Source organism: Pelodiscus sinensis, chromosome 27, assembly GCF_049634645.1.
Source record: "Pelodiscus sinensis isolate JC-2024 chromosome 27, ASM4963464v1, whole genome shotgun sequence".
NCBI lineage: Eukaryota > Metazoa > Chordata > Testudines > Trionychidae > Pelodiscus > Pelodiscus sinensis.
The window spans coordinates 12,345,322-12,365,265 of record NC_134737.1 but is presented as its reverse complement, the minus strand read 5'-3'; the positions used below and the strand labels follow the sequence as shown (position 1 = coordinate 12,365,265).

The 19,944-nt window shown below is 54.4% G+C and overlaps 1 protein-coding gene across 6 annotated transcripts in view; it reads right to left on the bottom strand.

Annotated features, from left to right (window-relative positions):
• Positions 1 to 1,249: 1,249 nt before the first annotated feature.
• PPARD (peroxisome proliferator activated receptor delta) overlaps positions 1,250 to 19,944 on the bottom strand; it is a 38,304-nt gene continuing 19,609 nt past the window's right edge. For 5 of the 6 annotated variants that reach the window (XM_075910526.1, XM_075910528.1, XM_075910527.1 and 2 more), the window contains 6 exons: positions 12,347 to 12,577; positions 11,258 to 11,409; positions 10,252 to 10,390; positions 8,526 to 8,728; positions 5,203 to 5,653; positions 1,250 to 4,782 (listed from right to left, as the gene is read on the bottom strand). In XM_075910526.1, the coding sequence (XP_075766641.1) occupies positions 4,535 to 4,782; positions 5,203 to 5,653; positions 8,526 to 8,728; positions 10,252 to 10,390; positions 11,258 to 11,409; positions 12,347 to 12,476 (1,323 nt within the window). In that variant the 5' untranslated portion in view covers positions 12,477 to 12,577 and the 3' untranslated portion in view covers positions 1,250 to 4,534. Of the gene's footprint in view, positions 4,783 to 5,202; positions 5,654 to 8,525; positions 8,729 to 10,251; positions 10,391 to 11,257; positions 11,410 to 12,346; positions 12,578 to 19,324; positions 19,347 to 19,944 lie in introns of those variants that run through there. The other variant, XM_075910529.1, reaches the window with a different exon arrangement.

Genomic DNA, 19,944 nt, shown 5'->3' with positions numbered 1-19,944 from the left:
ACAGTGCTCCTGTCAGGTAATTCTTATTATTTGAAAAGAAAAAACCCCTAGAACTTTAAGGTGCCTAGTCCCTGGAATCCTGGTTAAAGTTTCCACCTGCCCCACAAAATCTGAAATGGCATCCATGTGAGGCTGGAGTAGCCAAAGGGCTGCAGGAGGATCTGGTAAGATGCAGCCCCCTGTGACCGAATGAAGCCCCAGGCACTACAAGCCACAAGAGCAGTGCAGCGGTAAGGGTGGCAATACACCACAGGCCATGCTACCCTTGCTGCTGTGTGGCTGTGATGTTCCCTTTAGAGAGGGGCACCGGCCAGCACCCACCACTATCAGGCCACCCAGCCAATACTTCATTTGCACCAGGTCTGAGCTCTGACTTCTTTCAATACAAATTAAACATTGGGCGAGGCAGTGGGCCCCAGATGTGATAGGGGAGCCCTGGGTGTCCATGGAAGGTCAGGAGTATTGGGGGGAGTGTGTGTAATGAGGCAACTTGGCCTCCCTCTGACCTGGAAGGGAAAGGATTCCCTAAGACCCCTGGTGGGCAGGGCCAGAGCAACTCAGCCCCACCCCCAGGAAGTGGAAAGGCGGGGTCAGAAGTATAAAAGCAGGAGCTAAGAGCTCAGTTGGTGCCCAACCACGGCGTAAGCCAAACGCTCTGCCGCGTTGCTCATGCTAGGAGAACTGGCCTGGAATTATCAATGGGAGTAATTATGCAAGTAAGGCCACATCTACGCTCCAGAGCACATTGATACTACCTCAATCAATTTTCCGGAGTTTGATTTAGAGTGTCTAGTTAAGTCCTGCTGAATCAAATTTAGAAGGTGCCCGTTTGTGGCCAGTGCTCCTGCAAGGAGAAAAGGAAGCCAGCAGGAGAATTTGCTCCCATCAACCTTCCCTTGTGGGGATGGCGGGGAGACTCTAATGAAGGTACTTTGACTCCAGCTAGGTAATTAACATAGCTGGAACTGTGCACCTTGATTCGACTTTCCCCTTTGTGTAGACCTGGTCTCAGTTTTCACCTGATCAGCACCCAAGGCTGATCTTGTGACAAGCAGACTCCTGTCCCTGCACAGAGTCCCACTGATGTGGGAGCAGGGACCCCTTTGTGCACTGCAAATAGCACAAGCTGGCTCAGCGAGACCACCACAAACAGCAATGTAATGAAAGAGCCATTTAAACTTGGCCCAGAAGCAGTGCCGGAGGACACCGAAGAGTTTGAAAGAAAGCATGGCAATGCGTTCAAAGTCTCTTAAATATTTAAGTCAGATTTATTTCAAGGTAAGTCAGTCTGCGACGCCCATTTATATTATTAAAAACACTTGGAGGTTTGTACTTCTAGCAAAAATATACATTTCAGTTTGAGGCTTGTTACAACATTGACAGTGAGCAAAAAGTTCCTCAAGCGACGAAGAGAACGTGGGACCAGCTTCTCCTAAGGCCGGGGCAGCCGCGAGCCACCACAGCCTCTCCGTTCACAGCATGGGAGCACTCCAGAACAGGGGGCTGCCGGGTCGGTACAGACCCTTTGGAAAGGTGCCAATCAAACACCCGTCAGTCTGTCATTCACACTCGGGCTCCTTTCACAAGAGGACTTCAAAGTGCTTTACAAATGGGAATTCAGTTGGGTCTCATAACACCTCTGAAGTAGGGAAGGACTAGCCCAATGAAACAGATGGGGAAACTGAGGCAAATGGGGAGGCATGACTTGCCAAAGGAGCACAGCAAACTGGCAGAGAGCTGGGAACAGGCCGCTTTGGTCTCAATTTGTAGCCTCCCTCTGAGCCAGCCATTAGCTCAGGGGTTTCCAAACAGCAGATTATGAGCCTGATGGTCCATTTACTCACATCACAGCGATTTTTCCAGGTGGTGGGCAGGAAATGCTGCGATACACAACCCTCCTTCCATTAAACGTACATTGCTTCTTACTAGGACGCACAGCCCGGAACGACACCGAGGAGGAGTCCCGCCCCAGTGAGGAGAGTGCGTAGGGGAGACAAGGTCTGAAACCAGCCCCATCCTCGATACGGGTGCTCACGGGGGAGGACAGAAGCAGCGGACTGCCAAGCACAGCTATGGAAGGGAAGCAGGCTCTCTCTGCCTCAGATCATTTATTGCAGCATGGTAACCCGTCACCCTGGGGACGGGGAAGGCATGTAATCCAGCTCCTTTAACAAGCCTGCTCAGGACACCAGATGTGCCCTGCCCGTCCTTTCACAGCCGCTAGTTCTTCTCTGAAAAGTGACGGCAAATACAGCAGTGCCTTATTGCAGGGACCTGCTCCACGCACAGCTCTAGGGCCCTTGCTTACCTTGTGGACACAGGCCCATTAGCCGGGCAGGAGTCTGTTCCGCCTCGTGCAGCTGCACATCTGTCAATGAAACTGAAGTGGCAGAGCCTTAATACCAGGCAGGCTGCAGGAGCAGAAAAGAGTCCAAGAATCCAAGGGAAAGGTGCAGGGAAAACATTTTCCCCTTGTCAAGCTGAGCCCACTTGCTCTGGGATCCAGGCTGCCAGGGAGTTCTCAGACGAGAACGGTACTTCCAGGCCGCCCTCTGCCCCAGCACAGAGAAAGCCGGAGAAGGGCATGGAATGAAACTCCCAGCCCCAAATGCGTAAGACTCTGCCAGCCAGGGACTCTTACGTTGCTTACACCGCGACCGGACAGCCGCCTGCTCCTCACTGTGATCAAGGGATTGGTGCACGTGGAGTTTTGCACGTGACTAGCATCGGGACCTAGAGTCAAAGTGAATTTAGTGCGGGCTAGTGTCTAGCATGCACCAGAGACAGAAATTCTGTCCACAGTGCAGGGACAGCGCAGGAAGGGGTAGGGAAAGCTTCCCCATGACTCCTCCACTAACCTGTCCCAGCTCTGAGCGGGGAGCAGCCATGCCCTTCTGCCCACTAGGCGAGTTCTGTCTCCCCAGCCCACTGCTTGCTGAGACTGCCGACGAAAGTGCCAATTAGTGCTAAGGGTGGTGGTGGTGTGGACGCCTGTCCGCTAGGAACCGGACTGAGAACCACTAGGAACCGGACTGAGAACCGCCAACTCACTGCATGCAGGCCACTCAAGAGCCATCGGATTTCCCACTCACTACAGGCTGGAGGCCAGAGGCCACCTCCCCATTCTTCACCAGCTGCGCCGACCACGCTGGAGTGTTGCACACTGGCATCTGTGAGTCTCAGGTGCTGGGGAAGTGACCAAAGCAGTCCCTCAGCTGGGCCTGTGGATGGTGTCAGTCGGCTGAATTAAGCCCCCAGTCAGTCAGTCTGTCCTCAATCCCCTTGGGAGCTGGGGCAGCCTATCCCTGCTGGCACAGCTCTGTGGAGAGATGCTTAATGACGGCTCCAGCCATTGCTGACACCAACCGCACGGACGTGACCAGCCACGTCAGGAGAAGGGACCCCGTGACTGGAGGACACCGGCACGTTAGTGTCTGTGCTGACGGGGAAGGCGCCACTGTTGGCTTCGCATTGACAGGCCTCCTCTGTCTATGCCACAGGGTGCACTGGGAAGACGAATGGGACACGAGGGGGAAGGCAACCGCAGAGCAGCATTATCATGGCTTTCTAGGACACCCCGGCCATACCCTGCTGTCCCCTCCACAGCACAGCCGGCCCTTCATCCTCCTGCTTCAGCAGGACCTGGAGTCCCTCTGACCCCGCAAGTCTTGCCGGGCACCCTGCATCCAAGACTGGGAGCAACAGATGCCAAAACAACAGCTCTAAGAGCTACCTTTGTCTTCAATGAGCTGACCTCCACCGCCCAGCCCCCACTCCATTTTTAGGCTAATATAGGAGAGCCAGGAAAAGCAGCCCTCCCCTGTGAAGTCAAGGGGCCGAGAAGGACCAGCTCAGCCCCAGCAGGAGTCGGGCAGGATTCCATGGGAGTGATTTGCACGGCAGAGGAGAATGCACAGCCCCGGAGGGAGCCATGGCCCATCATGGGCATCCAGGGACTAGCCAACAGTCTCTCCCCCGAAGCAGCATCAGTATCCTTCATCACACAGTCTGGCTTTTCCTTGGGAGATCCATACAGACACACACTTCCTTTTGTTCCAATAGTCTAGCTTCGCAGCTCGGGCCTGGAGCCGTCCAAGTGCAACACCTAACAAATGCTCCACGGATACGCGGTCTAAGTGCAGTTGTTGGGCCTGCCAGATAAGCAAGGTACTGTCTGGCCTCAGTCCAGCAGACCAGACTCTTGTTACTCTGCTGGGCCCATTGTCCCACCTTCTCTGCAATGCATCTCACCACACGTCGCGTGAGAGACACGACAGCTGGGCTGCAGCAAGAGAAGCCTTGCTGCTGTTTTGCCTCTGAGGCGCCTAAGTGCGAGGTAACGGCAGCTCTGGCTTGGCAGGCAGTAGCCGCGAAGTCTTGGGGCGGGCAGGCCTATGTACCATATGCCCAGACTATACAGAAAACAGCTCCAAGCAGGAGAAAAGGAAGACGTGGCGGGGAGGGGCTTCTCGGTCGCCACACGAAGTGTTATGCTCAGGATCCATGGCTTTAACCCGCAGGAATGAAACGCTCCTCAGTACATGTCCTTGTAGATTTCCTGCAGGAGGGGGTGCAATGAGGTCTCTGTCTCGGTCTTTTTAATCTTCTGCACCAGCTGCGCGTGCTCGGTCACCAGCTGCCGCAGGTCAGCCATCTTCTGGAGCAGCTTGGGGAAGAGGTACTGAGCGTCCGGGTGGTTGGACTGCAGGTGGAAATCCAGGGCCTGGAGGACGTTGTCCTGTATCTCCTCCACCTGCTTCACGTCCATCAGGCCAGGGCGGTCTGCAGGGAGAGGAGGAACATGCCTTAGAACGCTCCAACCCTCCGTCCAGCCACACCACTCCCCAGCTGAGTGCTACCCTGAGGACAACACACAGGTGCTTTGAGCAACTTGCCCAGCTCTCACGCCTTTGGGCACCTCCCCCCATCCCTGCTTTCGGGGGGTGGAAGCTCCCCTCCCGCCCTCCCTGTCTGCGCTCGGCATGGCCCAACTGCACAACCAGGTCAGGGAACACAGATCTTCCCAAGCTTCACTTTCAGTGTAGTTATTCTTTCCCCTATTACGCCACCAATCACTGCCCCAAGCAGCCACGGCACCCCTCGGCACGGCACTGATCCTGTTCCCCAGCAGCTATGACCACTCCCCCCACAACCCATACAGCCTTGCCCCATCCCCAGCGCCTGGCTATGGGCCCCGCTCACCTCCGCACAGGATAATGGCAGCCACGAAGAGAGAGAGGTCGCTGTCGTCCAGCTCCAGGGCGTTGAACTTGACAGCGAACTCGAACTTGGGCTCCATGATCTCGTTGAAGGGCTTGCGCAAGCTGCGCAGGAACTCGCGCGTCACGAACCCGTTCCCGTTGGCCACCAGGAGGCCGTCCTTGTTCATGATGGAGGCCAGCATGGCGAAGATGGCTTCGTGGACGCCGTACTTCAGCAGGGTCACCTGGTCGTTCAGGTAGAGGCTGAGGAAGCTGGGAATGGTCTTGGCGAACTCGGTGAGCTCCCGCACCGTCTCCACCGTGGTGCACTGGCAGCGGTAGAAGACGTGGACCCCGATCTCCTTGTAGGGGGGGATCCCATTCACAAGCTGCTTCCACACCAGCCCCTTTTCCGCCTGCCACAGGGTGTCCATGTCGTGGATCACAAACGGCTGCATGGAAGAGAAGTGAACGTGAGGATCTCTGCCGGGGGGGCGGAGCGACTGAGCTGTGACCTGTCCCTGGTGCAGAAGAGCTGTCTAAACTCACCATTCATCCCCAACCCACCCTGGCATGTGGCAGTGGCTGCAGCTCCAGGCCTCCCTGCAGAGAGTCTGCAGTACGCCCTGGAAATCCAGCAGCAAGCACTACAGAGCGAGGCCCAAGACTATCCCAGGGTTCAAAAAAGAGCTAGATAGTTTCCCGGAGGTCAGGTCCATCATGGCTATTCGCTGGGATGGGCCTCGCTTTGTCGGAAGCTGGGAATGGGCGACGGGGGATAAGTCGGAGGATTCCCTGTTCTGATCGTTCCCTCTGGGGCACCTGGCACTGGCCACTGTGGGCAGACAGGATGCTGGGCTGGAGGGACCTTTGCTCTGACCCAGCCTGGCCGTTCTCATGTTCTTAGAGCAATGAAGATTCTGTGCTACTAGCAGGTGATGGGAAGCCTAGACGCGTCAAGGCCTCCATTTCTGATCCTGAAGCCGGCCTCTTCTGCTCCTCTTTCACCAGCAGGAAGGCTGAGCTCAGGTCTACACTAGAAGGGAACGTCAAATGAAGATACACGGCTCCAGCTGGAGTCGATGTACCTGGTTTCAAGTTTTCCCGCCGTCCCTACTGCGGGAGGCACTCCCATCTGTTTCCCTTACTCCTCGCATAAGCAGGAATATCAGCCACCGGTGGGAGCACCCTGAGTTCGATTTAGCAGGTCTTAACTAGACTTGCTAAATCAAATTCCAGAAGACTGATTGCAGCTGCGTGGATCTTCCGTTAGTGAAGATGTGGCCTGAAGGCAGTCCAGTTCAGCAGGATGTCACCTGATCATACTGACAGCACATCTGACTGCTGTGACCAGCTTCTACCTGCCACATGGGCATTCTATGCTTCACTGGACTGCCACAGCCAGAAGCCTGTTGACCCGCAGCAGTGACAGAAACACTGCAGAACTTGGTGCTAAGAGACAGGCCTGCGCCTAGAGTTAGCCCTGGCTGCTGGGAATGCGGATTGTCTCAGTGACTCCAAGCAAACCGTTGCAGCATATCAAGAACCTTGAATGGTGCGAGTAGTGTGCTGCGCATGAATCAAGTCAGCAGGGAAAGGAAGAGAGGATGAATTACCCAGCTGGTTTCAAATGGAACCGCTGTAGGCTGGTGCAGGGATGGAGCTATGTCTGTGAGTGGCAAAGCACTGCTAAATTGGGGGGCGCTACACAGTGAACCCCACTGCATCCGGATAAGCAAGAGAAACATTTCCCCAATACAGCCCCATACCTCCTCCCCCTACCCCCCAAGAGAAAATAATGAAGAAATCCATTAACCATGTCAAATACTTGATAGGATCATAGAGATGGGGGGCTGGGAGGGACCTTTAGAGGTCACCTAGTCCCCTGTGCTGAGGCACGACCACGTATGGCTAAAACCAGGGGTTCTCAAACAATAAAAAAATTACTGTGAGATCACAAGTGGGAGGGACCAAACCCGGAATCCCCCTGGTCTGGGTGGGATGGCCAGAGCCTGGTACGGGGCCTGTAATCTGAGCCCTGGTACCCAGGGCTGAAGTCCTCAGGCCCCATCCCCAGACCTCAACAAGTCTAACCCCAGCCTGGTGAGCCCATTAAAACGGGGTCGTGACCCACAGTTTGAGAATCCCTGAACTAGACCATTCCTGACAGCAAGTCTATTTCAGGAAGGCTTTCCTTGGGGGGCCCATGCAAATCATTAACTCCTGGGCACCAGGAGCAAGATTCTCCTGACCAAGTCAATTGCCAGCAACGGATGTGCTGGAAAGCACCAACGTGAAAGGATAAGTGGACCTGCCCGCGTCAGTGCCGATTATTAATTTACCATGGCTTAATTAAAACCTGTTCTTTAAAACCTCCAGGGCCAGCGATTCCACACCCTCCCTGGCAACCCTGTAACAGAGCTTAACTCCCCATAGGGTTAGTGTTTTTTTTTTTTTTCTTAATATCGAACCTCAGCTTCCAGTGCTGCAGGTTACTTGTCCTACCTTCGGTGGACGCAAAACAACTGATCTCTGTCCTCCTTACAAACACACCTTAACACAGTGAGGCACCACCCGCAGGCTGCTCATCAGGGTTCTGAGAGTGGCCTGTGACACATTTTGTTTACTGTTGCCCACACACAGGGCTGCCAGATTTCGCTGGTTTCCGTCTGCATAATTTTTTCCTACCGTATTACTAACGTGACACGCACATAAAGCCAGGGCACGGGAAGCGAGGTGGGGGCGGGCTGCACACAGCACTGACTGTCAGAGCCGTGCGCTCCCTCTGCAGCCAATCACAGCGCTGCTACGGTTCAGTCCGCACCCCCGCAAATTCTGGGTACACAAGCGCGGTGAGCAAAACTGCTGTCTCCCAGGAGACTGTCTCGCTTAGGACAGTCTTGAGGCCACTGAGATACGAGGGCCACTCATGCAGCCCACTTACTAGCCTCAGTTGCCAACTGCTGCCTTAACATTTTTGAAGACTAGAAACGTCACCCCACTTTGACAACAAACCATTGAGAACTACTCTGACTACAGTCTTTCAGCCAGATGTGCACCTTACAGTAATTTAACCTGTAATATACAGAACAATAGAAACAAGTCATTGTCTGCCTGAAATTTTAGTTCAGGGAGATCTCAGATGTGTGTGGTCATGCCTGAGCCGCAAAGACACACCGGGTGCGGGAGAAACAACCACTGCTAAGATACCAGCAATGCAGGTGGGTATCTTTGCTGGCAACACCCCCTGCTATGGAATGGAAATAAAGGCCAGTGCATGGTGCTGTTAGCCCTCCGGTTTGCCCACCAGGGAGGAGCACTCACCGGGGTGCTCCCCGTCTTCCCAGTGAGGATGCCTCTTGCCTTCTTTTTGGTCATGTTGAAGGTTTTCAGGTAGGCGTCGTGGATGTGCTTGGAGAAGGCTTTCAGGTCGGCCACTTGTGGGTTGTGACAGCTGTCCTCACTCGCTGTCAGGCCTGCCACAAGCTTCCTCTTCTCCGCTTCTGGCATGCGGCCAAAACGAATTGCTGTCACATAACAAAGCGGGCATGATCAAGGAGTCCTGGGAGAAACCTCAGGGGGCCTGCGATGCTCCTGAGAGGACACACATATCTGCCCTGCCATCAATGACACCTGCTTCTGACAGTGAGCACTTTGCATGTCTGGGACCCCAGCTCCCCTGGGAAGCCCGGGTTGAAAGCCTTCCATGTGACAGAATTAACAAGGCACCATGGCGTAGAGCTGGGGAACTTCAAGCTAAGCGCTGCCCTGGGGCATCGGTGTTAGCTCACTGTAACCTCCCGCTCCAATGACGACTCAGGTTCGATCTACAGCGCGGGCTCTGCACTGTCGTGCTTTGGGCTCTCTAGGGACCTGCTCCCTGGACAAGCCCGGCTCTTAATTCAGGACGAGGTTGTTCGGCTTGAAACTACTGTGTTTGGGATGAAAGCGCCAGAGTTGTCTGCGCTGCTGCTTCTTGCTGGGTCAGCTCTACGCACAGGCAGGAATGGAAACCATCTGTTCCTACGCACGCGACACGGTCCAGGAACAGACAGCACTAAGAGGCAGCTGCTTGACTCCGTGACCAATACTGCACGGGATCAGCACTCGAACCACGGTCCAGCCTCCTGGGAGACCAAGGGGCAGGTTGGGGGCCAGGCCCTGGGTTTGGAACAAACCAGACTCCCAGAGCTACTGGCCTGACTCTAGCCCTAGGACTAAACGAGTCGCATACCGTGTACGGTGTGGCTCCTCTCTGGCTCTGAGCCACACCCAGGCCTCCCTTTGGGCCTCTCCAGAGATGCAGAGAGAATGTTTACAGAACGTTCCTGCCTCCTCCGATATGGCGTGCATGCTTGGATGTGGCTGGGGCAACCTGGAGACTGCTCAGACTTGCCATGGGCCTGACCTGCTCTCCAGCCCCTCAGGAGCAGGACAGAAACATGGCAGAATACACCCTCCCTCCCTCCCACGCCCCATTTAGCACCTGCCACACCGCTGAGGAAAACAAGATACTAGGGGTTGTTCTGGTTCTGACCCAGGGAGCTTAGGAGACCAGAAGATTTGCTCTGGTGGGTTTTTTCAAGCCTCCCCACTCTTGTGCAGCATTCTGTGCACCCAGCTGCTGCTCCGCCCGATGGCTGCACTGCGCATGCACAGCTGGGAGGGGAAAGGTAAAATCTCCCCTGTTTGCTGTATTGCTCTGGCTGCCCGTGTACTGGGGTGTCACCTGAAGGCACCACGGCAGCTGCATGGCTTCCTTCAGGAATGAGACTCCCCTGCTTACTCCACACTGCAGAGCAGGGTTTCCTGGCTGAGGTCTGTCCAGGCAGGACAGCTTCCGAGAGCACAGGCCTCTGTTTGCACAAGGGAGGGGTGATTCTGAGAGCTCAGCTTGAGACATTTAAAAAGGCACCAACTCTCCTAAGTGCCAGGCAACTGGCCTCCTGACACCTGGCCCCTCTCATCCTTTCTGATAATGCTGGGAACTGTGTGCACAATTGCCAGGCCTTCCCTGTCCAGCTCCCCCAGGGGTCTTCCACGGCCTCACCATTGTGCGACATGCCAAGCGAGAGGCATTTCTGGAAGCGGCAGTACTGGCACTTGTTCCGGTTCTTCCTCTGGATTTTGCAGTTCCGGTCACACTTCTCGTACTCCAGCTTCATGCGGATCGTCCGTCGGAAGAAGCCCTGTGGGGAGGGGGACAGAGGGAGCGAGAACAGTATTACTAACAGCGCTTTGAACAGCATCAGCGGATGCCTGCGGGGCTCCGGGCTGCTCTGACCCTCGTAAGGTTCACTCCGGGTGGAGAGCGGGTACTGGCAGCACAGAGAGGCTGCCAAACAGAGACCACTTCCCACGCGGTCACCATGGAACAAACAGAACCCCCCTCGCAAGGGGACCGTGCAGAAGGGATTGCCAACGGCAGCCTTTTTGGTACACCAGTCAAAGCTCGGCTGTAACAACGCTGCCTGTGGCCAGCAAGGAGGGAGAACAAACTGGTTCCCCTCTCTCAACACCCTGTCCTCTCCAGCAGCTCCTAGCACTGAGGAACGTTTGGCTACAGCAGCACCTCCGCATCTGCTGTGGAGGAAGGCGTTCGACAGCCAGGGCCAGGCAAGGGGTGCATGCCCACGGGGGTAAGAGCACGTGCCCACTGCTGGCCGAGGGCTGGGATCTCACAAAGAGCCTCTTTAAAAGCAAGCCCAATAGTACTGGGGATTTGCTGCGTGAAGCACGAGGCTGTTGCGACGCTGGGGAAGGCACTTGCCTTGCAGAGCTCAACTCCTGCCCAGTATAGGACCACCAGGCAGCTGCTGCCTCCCCCAAGAGGAGCCTGTGTCCTATCTGCTACTGCCCGTCCTCCCTCTCCCTCAGTAGAGGTCACTGGATGAGTTTCACGATCCACTAACACCACAGCCCTAAGAGGCTGCAGAGCCAAGTGCAAGATCAGAAGTCCAGGTACTAAGACGTCATCCGCCTAGGTAACACAGAAGGGCCCAGAGCCTGCCCTGTTGCCTTTGCAGCGGGCAGCGTCTCTTGCCTGCGCTCCGTACCTTGCAGCCCTCACACGCGTGCACGCCGTAATGAAATCCCGATGCTATGTCCCCGCAGACCCTGCATTCCACATTCAGACTTGCCGAGGACGTCTCCTCGCCGCCCATCTGGAGCTGGTCCGACAGGGATGGAGAAGAGCTCTGGGAGAGGTCTGGAAGGGGGCAAAGAGAACAGAGGGAAGCATTTCTAGGCTGGGGAGCAGACACACGAGCACTGCACAGTCTGACAGACGAGCGAGCGAACAAAGACGCTCTCGCGCACAGGAGCCCAGGACAGTTCTCAGGTCCGGTTACCGGCTTCTGCACGCTGCGGGCGGGAAATGATGGTTTTCCTAGTGTAACAGCGTCAGTCATTTATGTTGTTTTCTTCCTTTTGGATTCAGGCTGGACAGTGAAACCGAACAGAAACTCCACAATCCAGTCCTCAGGCACTAGCCTCTTGTGCTTGGCTCCTCAGCAACAACAAAATGCTCGATTCACAGCTGGCTTTCCCTCCGCCCAGCCCAATCTAAGTTTTGGGCCTAGAATTACTTGGGTCCCTTTAATTTTCCTCCTCTGATTCTCAGCCAGTGGCTGGGCAGAGCTAGTCATCTTTTCAGGAAAATGATTAAGCCTTTCAGAAGCTTGGCTGCCAATGAATTGGTTTAGAAAAAAAAGATTAAAAGAAGCCACGCTCCATTCACACGCAAGCCCCTCTGCCGCTAGGCGCAGAGCAGTGCCTGGAACATCTGGCAGGAGCCAACAGCTAGAGGCTCAGAGAGGCAAGCTGTCTGCAGCACTTCACTCACACCACCGGCCACGAGGCACTGACTCGAGACCGGCTGGGGCACGGGGAGATTCCTTTCACATGAAGCTGCACATGCTAGTCCTGGGTATACAGACATCTGGTTGTTTTCTGCACTTTGCTCGCACACTCTCGGCTGAGAGCCTGGAGTTGCAGGGCGGCACCCCTGCCCACCTGCCTGCTGCAAGGTTTGTTTCTTTAGAAGGGCTTTTTCCATAGGAAAAATGGTTTCCTCCCGGTGAAGCCTGCACCCATGGTTCACCAGATACACCTGCTTGTTGCCCCGCTGCACCCCTCCCACTTACCTGTATAGCTGCCAGAAGGAGGCAAACTGTCTGGTCCTCCGCTTGGGTCTGAGGATTCACCTGCTTCTATCACTGCCTCTTCCTTTTCCTCCTCCTTGATGGCAGGTATTTCCTTCGGTGGCTGTTCCATAACTGATCACCCCTCAGTGCCGAGACTGCAGCCCCTGTCATAGCTCTGGCATCATCCGCGTCTGTCCGGAGATGGGCCCCTCCCAGGCTGTTCCTGCTAGCCTGTGGGACAGATGGGGAGACAGCAGAGGTCAGCAGCAGCAGAACAGCCTTTGTGTTGAGCTCCTATCACCCAGTTCTGCTAGTCCCACTCCGCTTCCCCGTCTGTGCAGAGAAAAGAAGCAGGCAGAGGCCGTTGGCAGATTATTAGTGTGAGCAAGACACCTACTTGCTCCTCAGAAAGATGCTTCTCTTGCCAGATCCTGACTTTTACCAGCTTCCCGTATAAACGGTCCATTTGCATGTCGTTCATTCAGAAACTGTGGTCAAATCCACAAAGACTGCTAGTTCAGTCCCCATCTGAAGCCCAGCAGACATCGGGCTGGCCTGCGGTCTGGACCCATGAGGTAACACACTGCACCGGAGCCCAAGATACTGGCCCCAGCCCTCCACACACAGGCCTGCAGGTACTAGGAATGCTATGGAGATGCCTAGTCCCACTGTAATTCGGGGTAGAGGGAGCTACCGCTATTAGCAGCTCAGGAGCGGTCATGGACCTTCATCAGCTGGAAAAAATGATTAACATGACGAGTGAATGAAGGGGAAGCACACCAGCACTCTTCTGCCTATCACCATCTTGGTCGGTCTGTACGTCTGCCCAAATCGGGCACCGGAGCAGGCCCCAGAAATCCCTGCTTCTGCAGAACCCTGTGCAAAGCTGCAGGGCAGAAGTTGGACACATCATGCCGATGGGTCCTTCCAGAACAGGGCTGCTGGAGCCAAGGCCTGAACCAGCAGCCAGGATGGAAGAATTCCACCAGAGCTACAGCTAGCTACTTTACATTGCCAGGCAGGCATAGCCGCAGCTGAGCCAGGGAGAACAGGAAGGCGTACAAGAGCCAGTCCTACTCTGGGTTGTAGAGCACATTTCTCCCAAGGCTCTCACAACACTTCACAAGGGAGTCCCCATTTAACAGAACGTGAAACTGAGGCACGGAGCAGCAGGGCTGGGAATCCAGTCCATTGACCCACAAGGTCTGTCTGAGCAAACTACCTTGTACTCATTAGGCCTGATCTCTCCCCACCCACCAGCTGGCAGCTGCAATGAGGTTATTAGGAGCGTGGCGCCATACGACAGGCGCTGCAAGACAGGTTGGATGCAATGGTACTGAACGCCACCGTCTCTGCTGGTAACTTACTGGGGCAGCAGCCTCCCATGTGCCTTTGGGATCATGCTGGTTCCAGTCTCCCTGCATGAAATTACAACGTTGCAATTGCTGCATGTTTCTTTTTACTCCTCTGTGTTGTAACTGGCCCCAGTGTGCTGCCAGAAATCAGGCATTTCAATATTGTTCTATTGCTCCACACAGGCACTGAGCCACACTCTACCACAAATTCCTCTGCACAGTCCAGCGAGTGCCTTTGGGAGGGTTAGCAAACTGCCTCCTTGCTTCCCCGTGCCCACCCTTCCCTCTGCTAGCCCCATCTCCACCCTCCCCCTCCCCAAAGACACCTTGGGGCAAGAGCGACGATCAAGTTAGCCACACTCAACAGCTGATGAAAAATCTCCCCACCAAATGTATACGAAGTGTAAGTCGCACATCATCTGCACAGGGACGCCTTGATGTCCAGGGTCCCTTCCCCCGCCAACCCAATCGCTCCGGTTTGGGCCCTTCGCCCTTGTGACTAGGCAGGTTCTCACTACGAGGCAAACAGCATTCCCCATCGCTCGTCAAGTTCTAGATCTCAGAATCAAAACACACTCGAGCCCCGACGGTTTGGACATAGGCGCCGTATCCCAAGCGCAGCCCCTCTCCGGCGAACTTCCGCATTAACAGGGGACATCTACACTGCCAGCCTGGATCAACTGACTTGGGCTGCAGGCTCCGAGACCCAGCGAGGGACAAGAGCGCAGGCTGTCGCCGTAACACCCACACTGCAGCATTCAGGCCTGCAAAGCCCCATGTCAGTGACAGGTTTCTTCTCGCAGTACAGGTGCGCCCGCACAGGCCTGGCCTACACCCCGCTTCAGCTAAGGGGCCATTTTCAAACAGACGTGTGACACCGGCGCAGACTCTCCCTAGCAAAATGGAAACCGTGTGTCAAGTTGGGTTGCATGGGTCACTTCGCCTGTATACGTCAAACCAACAGAACCATTTCTAGGGGGCTTGGCCTCATGTGAGTGACACTGGAATTAAACCAATGCCACTCCGGTGTGTGGACCAGCCGGCAGAGCAGGCTGCCATGCGCTGGCAGTGAGGGGCCTGCGGGAAGGGAGCTGGCGGATCTCAGCCCAGGTCGGAGGCGAGAGGTGGCCATGCCCAAGGGCACAGCACTCTGACTGCCGCTATTCGGCCACCCCTGCCAGGAGCCATGGCAGGGAAGCCTGACGCTGCTCAGACTATTGTTACCTTGGACGTGTTATTCATTTGGAGTGAGGAAACCAACCAGTCTCCCCCCACCCCGGTTAGCTCATTGCATCCCGTGCTCCTGGGAGAGGTGCATATGTGCCATGCACCCCGCTGAGGAATGCAGCACAGAGCAGAGAGAAGTCGGAGTTTCCTCCCCACTTTGGTCCTGCCGCTAGGGCAGGGGTGGGCAATAAGCTGGACGGGGCTTGCCGGCACTTTAGTTACCTGCACAGGCTCCCGCTGGCCGCAGATTGCCGTTCCCAGCCAACAGGCGCTGCGGGGAGTGGTGTGTTTGGGCTGCGCCGGTTCCCGTGGCTCCCATTGGCCAGGAACGGCGATCTACAGCCAATAGGAGCTTCAAGCGGCGCTCCTGGGGGCAGTGCAGATCGAGTGCCAGCAGCCTCCCAGGGGCTAATCCTGGGGAACTGCATGTGGCCCACGCTAGGGAATGAGAACGAGAATTGCAGACAGCAGCTGAGCAGGCTCAGGGCTCTGGCACCCAAATAAATCAGACACTTGACTTACGCCAAGGTCCCACTCATTAGTGGCTCTTTGTAGGAGCCCAGGAAAGTTTTCATTGGGGACCGTCCATGGAGGCTGCCATGAAAACTGGGCTTTCATCAACATGATTCCACAGCACGAGACGCATTTAGTTCTTATTCGCAGGGAGGTCGTAGCCGGGGCAGGTCACAGCTCACATGCAAGATCTGAGAAAGAGGAAGCTGGAGATGGTGTTGCGTGAAAGATCACAAGTCACGCAAGAGGATGAAGGCAAAGGCAGATCAAGCTCCGTGCCAGAATCACTTAGAATAGTGGTGCGCAACCCGTGGGTCGTGACCTCCAAGGGGGTTGCGGACGTCTTCCTGGGGGGTTGCCATAGTGGTGGGCATAAGCCCCGGCCTCCGCGATCTAAGTGCCATGCCGCACTGCTCAAATTACCTTGGGGGTCGTGACACGAGTACAATAAAATACGGTGGTCATGACTGAAAAAAGATTGCGTACCACCGACTTAGAAAGCCAGCACTCTGCCTACGAGTCCCAGGCAGGATTCCCTGACAGATCAGTCCCTGCTCAGTGAGGGACTAACTGAGAAATTCCTGAAGGCAAGAGAGCTTTCGCTGCAAAGCCTGAACTCGCCCTCTGCCCAGGGAGTTCGCGCTATGCATGGATACATGTCAAGCATCTGGAGAAGTTCCATTCCTGGCAAGCACAATATCCCGTTTTCATTTACAGTGGAGGCACGCAGAGAAACAGAACGGCGCAGAGTGCTCCCTTTCAGAGCCTCCTCCGACACTGAGGGACCATTCACATGCAGTGTTATTGTTGGCACCCTCTCTCGCACACACACCCCGCCTGGTAGGATGTGGCACATGTGGAGGAAAAACCATTCGTTGTAGTTTCTGTGTAAGGATCTGAATCTTTTATTAATCTCTGTCTCTATAGCTATGGATACCTACCCCACATCTACCTACAAGTGAACGCATAGCCTTCAGGAAAATCCCATTCGGCTGGTGGGGAGGGGCAGAACTGCAGGGAAGGTCTGGGTAGGAGTAGCAAACAGGCTGCAGTGGAACCCACACACAAACACGTGGCTACTCATAGGCTGAACAATCTTTTGTCCCTGGGATCTGTCTAGGAAGGCAAGTGTAGAGAACTCATTTTAAACAGAAGGTCCATTGACTTCACCATCCTCACAGTCCATTGCCATTGGAACAACACTGCCACACTCCTCCAGAAACCAAAGACAGGCCTATGCAGCACTTTAAAGACTAACAAGATGGTTTATTAGGTGATGAGCTTTCATGGGGCAGACCCACTTCCTCAGATCAAGTTGTGGAAGAAAATTGGTATGACCATATATACCAAAGGGATACAAACAAAAAAAAGTGAATACACATAAAATAGTTCACTTTTTTTTTTTAATTGTATCCCTTTGGTATATACGGTCATGCCAATTTTCTTCCACACTTTGATCTGAGGAAGTGGGTCTGGCCCACGAAAGCTCATCACCTAATAAACCATCCTGTTAGTCTTTAAAGTGCTGCATAGTCCTGTCTTTTGTTTCAGCAAGACCAGACTAACACGGCTACATCTCTATTACTACACTCCTCCATGTGCGTTTTAGGCATGCAGCAATTCACACCTTTTGGCAGTCTGTAAAACAACACTGCACATCACGAATGGCTGGCTAATCCAGGTAGGACTTGCCTGGACTGAGTCAGGGACAGCCTTGTCCTCAGCCGTTGCTTTAAGTGGAGATACAAGCAACACAGGCCAGAGCTAAAAGCCTGAAGGATTTTTTATTGTAATAGAAGGGGCTGGACTGACACCACCACCCTGGGAAACCTAGAGAGAAGGGCCTTACAAGCTTCAACCCACATTGCTCTCCTACAGGACTTCACGTGTGGGAGTGACAGTCTTTCGGCTTGAGATGGGTCAGTCTCTACAGCCCATTCCGATCTTGATTTCTCTGCTGCCAATTGCAGTGGCAGCTTTTGAATAGGGTCCCAGTTCCTGAGACCCATCGAATTGTTTTCATAAGGGCCGCTGATGAGCAGAGAACAATTTGTGGTCTTAATCAGCCTGAGCTGCATCTGTACAGCCAGCCTAGAGGTGACACAGATGGAGAAGTTGTAAGTTACTCCCAGAAATGTGCTCAGTGCTCTAAAACAATGGTGGGCAACCTGCAGCCCGTCAGACATTTTGTTTGCTGTTGCCAAATTCCGCTGGTTTCCAGCCACGTAGGTTCTCTCCTACTGGTGTTACTAAAGTGATGTGCACATAAAGCCAGGGCACATGAAGTGGGGGGTATGCTGGTTGCACACAGCACTGACTGAGAACTGTGTGGTCCCTCTGCATCCAATCACAGCGCTGCAACAGTTCAATCAGAACCCCCTGCAAATTGCTGCCTGCGCTTGTGTACCTAGAAAACTTGGTTATGACAATCTTGCAGCCCACTGAGATAAAGGAGGGTCACTCTAGCAGCCCACTCACTAGCCTAGCATGACCGGGTCCTTGGCAACTGGGAAGCCTAGTGGTTAGGTTTCTGAGTGAGCAGGTGAAGGGGGGAGGGGAGCGCTGCCTCCCTGTTCCCAGGGCTCCAAACCACTCCCTATTCAAGTCCTTCTGTTTGGGGTGTAGGCCCAAGAATCCAGATTCCACTTAGTTGGGGCTAATCAATAGGTTCCCTCTTGTCCCAGAGGGGCAGGATGGGGGCTTACTTGCTCCCCAGGCTGCTGAGCAGCCAGGCTCTGGCTCATGATGAACCAGGCTCCTGCCTCCCCCTAGTCAGCTCCATACTGAGCCAGGCACTGGCTGCAGGTAAAGCGGGGTGGAGCTAGCTGGGCCCAGAGGGTTTTAACCCTGGGACGCCACGCCCTCACACAGAGTGTGCCCACCGCTGCTCTAAGACAGTGTTTCTCAAAGCGGGCTGCGGGCCCACTCTGAGAAAGCTGCTAATGGGCTGCTCTGGTCCGTTTACTTACCCGCTCTTCAGCTACGGACCCTCGCAGCTCCCTTAGGTGGTTCGCCATTTGCAGCTAAGGGGAGGTGTGGGGAGCAGCGACCCAGGCCACACTGCTTCCCGCTGCGAACGGCGAACCACAGCTAAGGGCTGTAGCTGCACAAACTAGAGCAGCCAATTAGCAGCTCTCTCAGGCTACGTCTACACTGCAGGTTTTTTGCGGAAGAGGAAATGCAGCAAATGGAACACTCATTTGCATATCTTGCGCTCTCATTTGCATATCCTCTTCCAATCCTTTTTGCAGAAGAGGTTTTTGTGATAAAGAGCCGTGTAGACAGGGCCATTTGACGGAAAAAAAACCCTTTTGTGCAAGATCCCTTATTCCTCAAAAAATGAGGTTTACAGGCTCTTGCGCAAAAGGGTTCCCCCCCCCCCCGACAAATGGCCCCATCTATGCAGGGCTTTTTAAATCACAAAAACCTCTTCTGCAAAAAAGGATCGGAAGAAGAAATGCCAATGTGCGCTCCATTTGCATTTCCTCTTCTGCAAAAAACCCGCAGTGTAGACGTAGCCTCAGAGCGGGCCTGCAGCCCACTGTGAGAAACACCGCTCCAAGACAACCTGATTTCTAGGTTCCAATGACCTGCTGGGTGAGCCCGGGAGGTCACTGCCCTTCTCTTTGCCTCATGTTCCCAATCTGTAAAATGGGGACCACATTCCAGACTCTGCCCCCAAGGAGTGCAGTGATATCCACAGAGAAAAGAGAATGCCTACGAGTACCATGCAATAGCAGTATGGTATTATTACAGCCCATCAGCACAAGCCTGGAACAAACCTCCTCAGTGGAAATCCCACAGAATGATTAATACTCCTCATTTTCTTGTCATTTCCCTGCATTCCAAACAGTTCGCAAACAAGACAAAAATAGGGACTCACTTCTTACTGGAAAGAGTCGTCACTTAAGCATCTGAGCAGTTTCACGGGATGAAAGTAAAGCCCAAGACCCTCCAAAGGGCAGCTCATGTGGTAAGCTGGAAAGCAGCGGTCAGAGAACAATCAGTATAAAGCGAAGGAAGTGGATGGGAACAGGAACACAAGCTGTGAAATGTTTTGAATTAGCAGCGCGCTGAGCACAACATAGAAAACCAGTCTCCTCCGTGGCCGTGTGGTTAGTGGGGGGTTTGCCTCTCAAGGCTGCTAGCTGGGAGGGACAACACTATCTGCAGCCTGCTCCGTGGCCTCTTATGGAATGGGCTGGGGAGGCTCAGGCTAGTGAAAGCGAAGCTGGGAGGACTCCTGGGACCCAGGCTTAGTTCCTTGCTGACTCCAGCTGGAGCCTGACTTCCCTGTTGTGGGGTCCCAGGGCTCAGGGCTCCAACCCAAATGTTTACACTGCAATTTTATAGCCCTGCAACTAGGGAGGTAACATCCTGATGAGGCCCCATGGGGCTGAAGCAGCCCCCTTTGGTTAACCTTAACAGGTGAGGCTTACCCGTTAACCAGTTAACCATTAGGTTTAGCTGCAAGGTTTGAAGTGCCATGCCCCAAATGCCAAA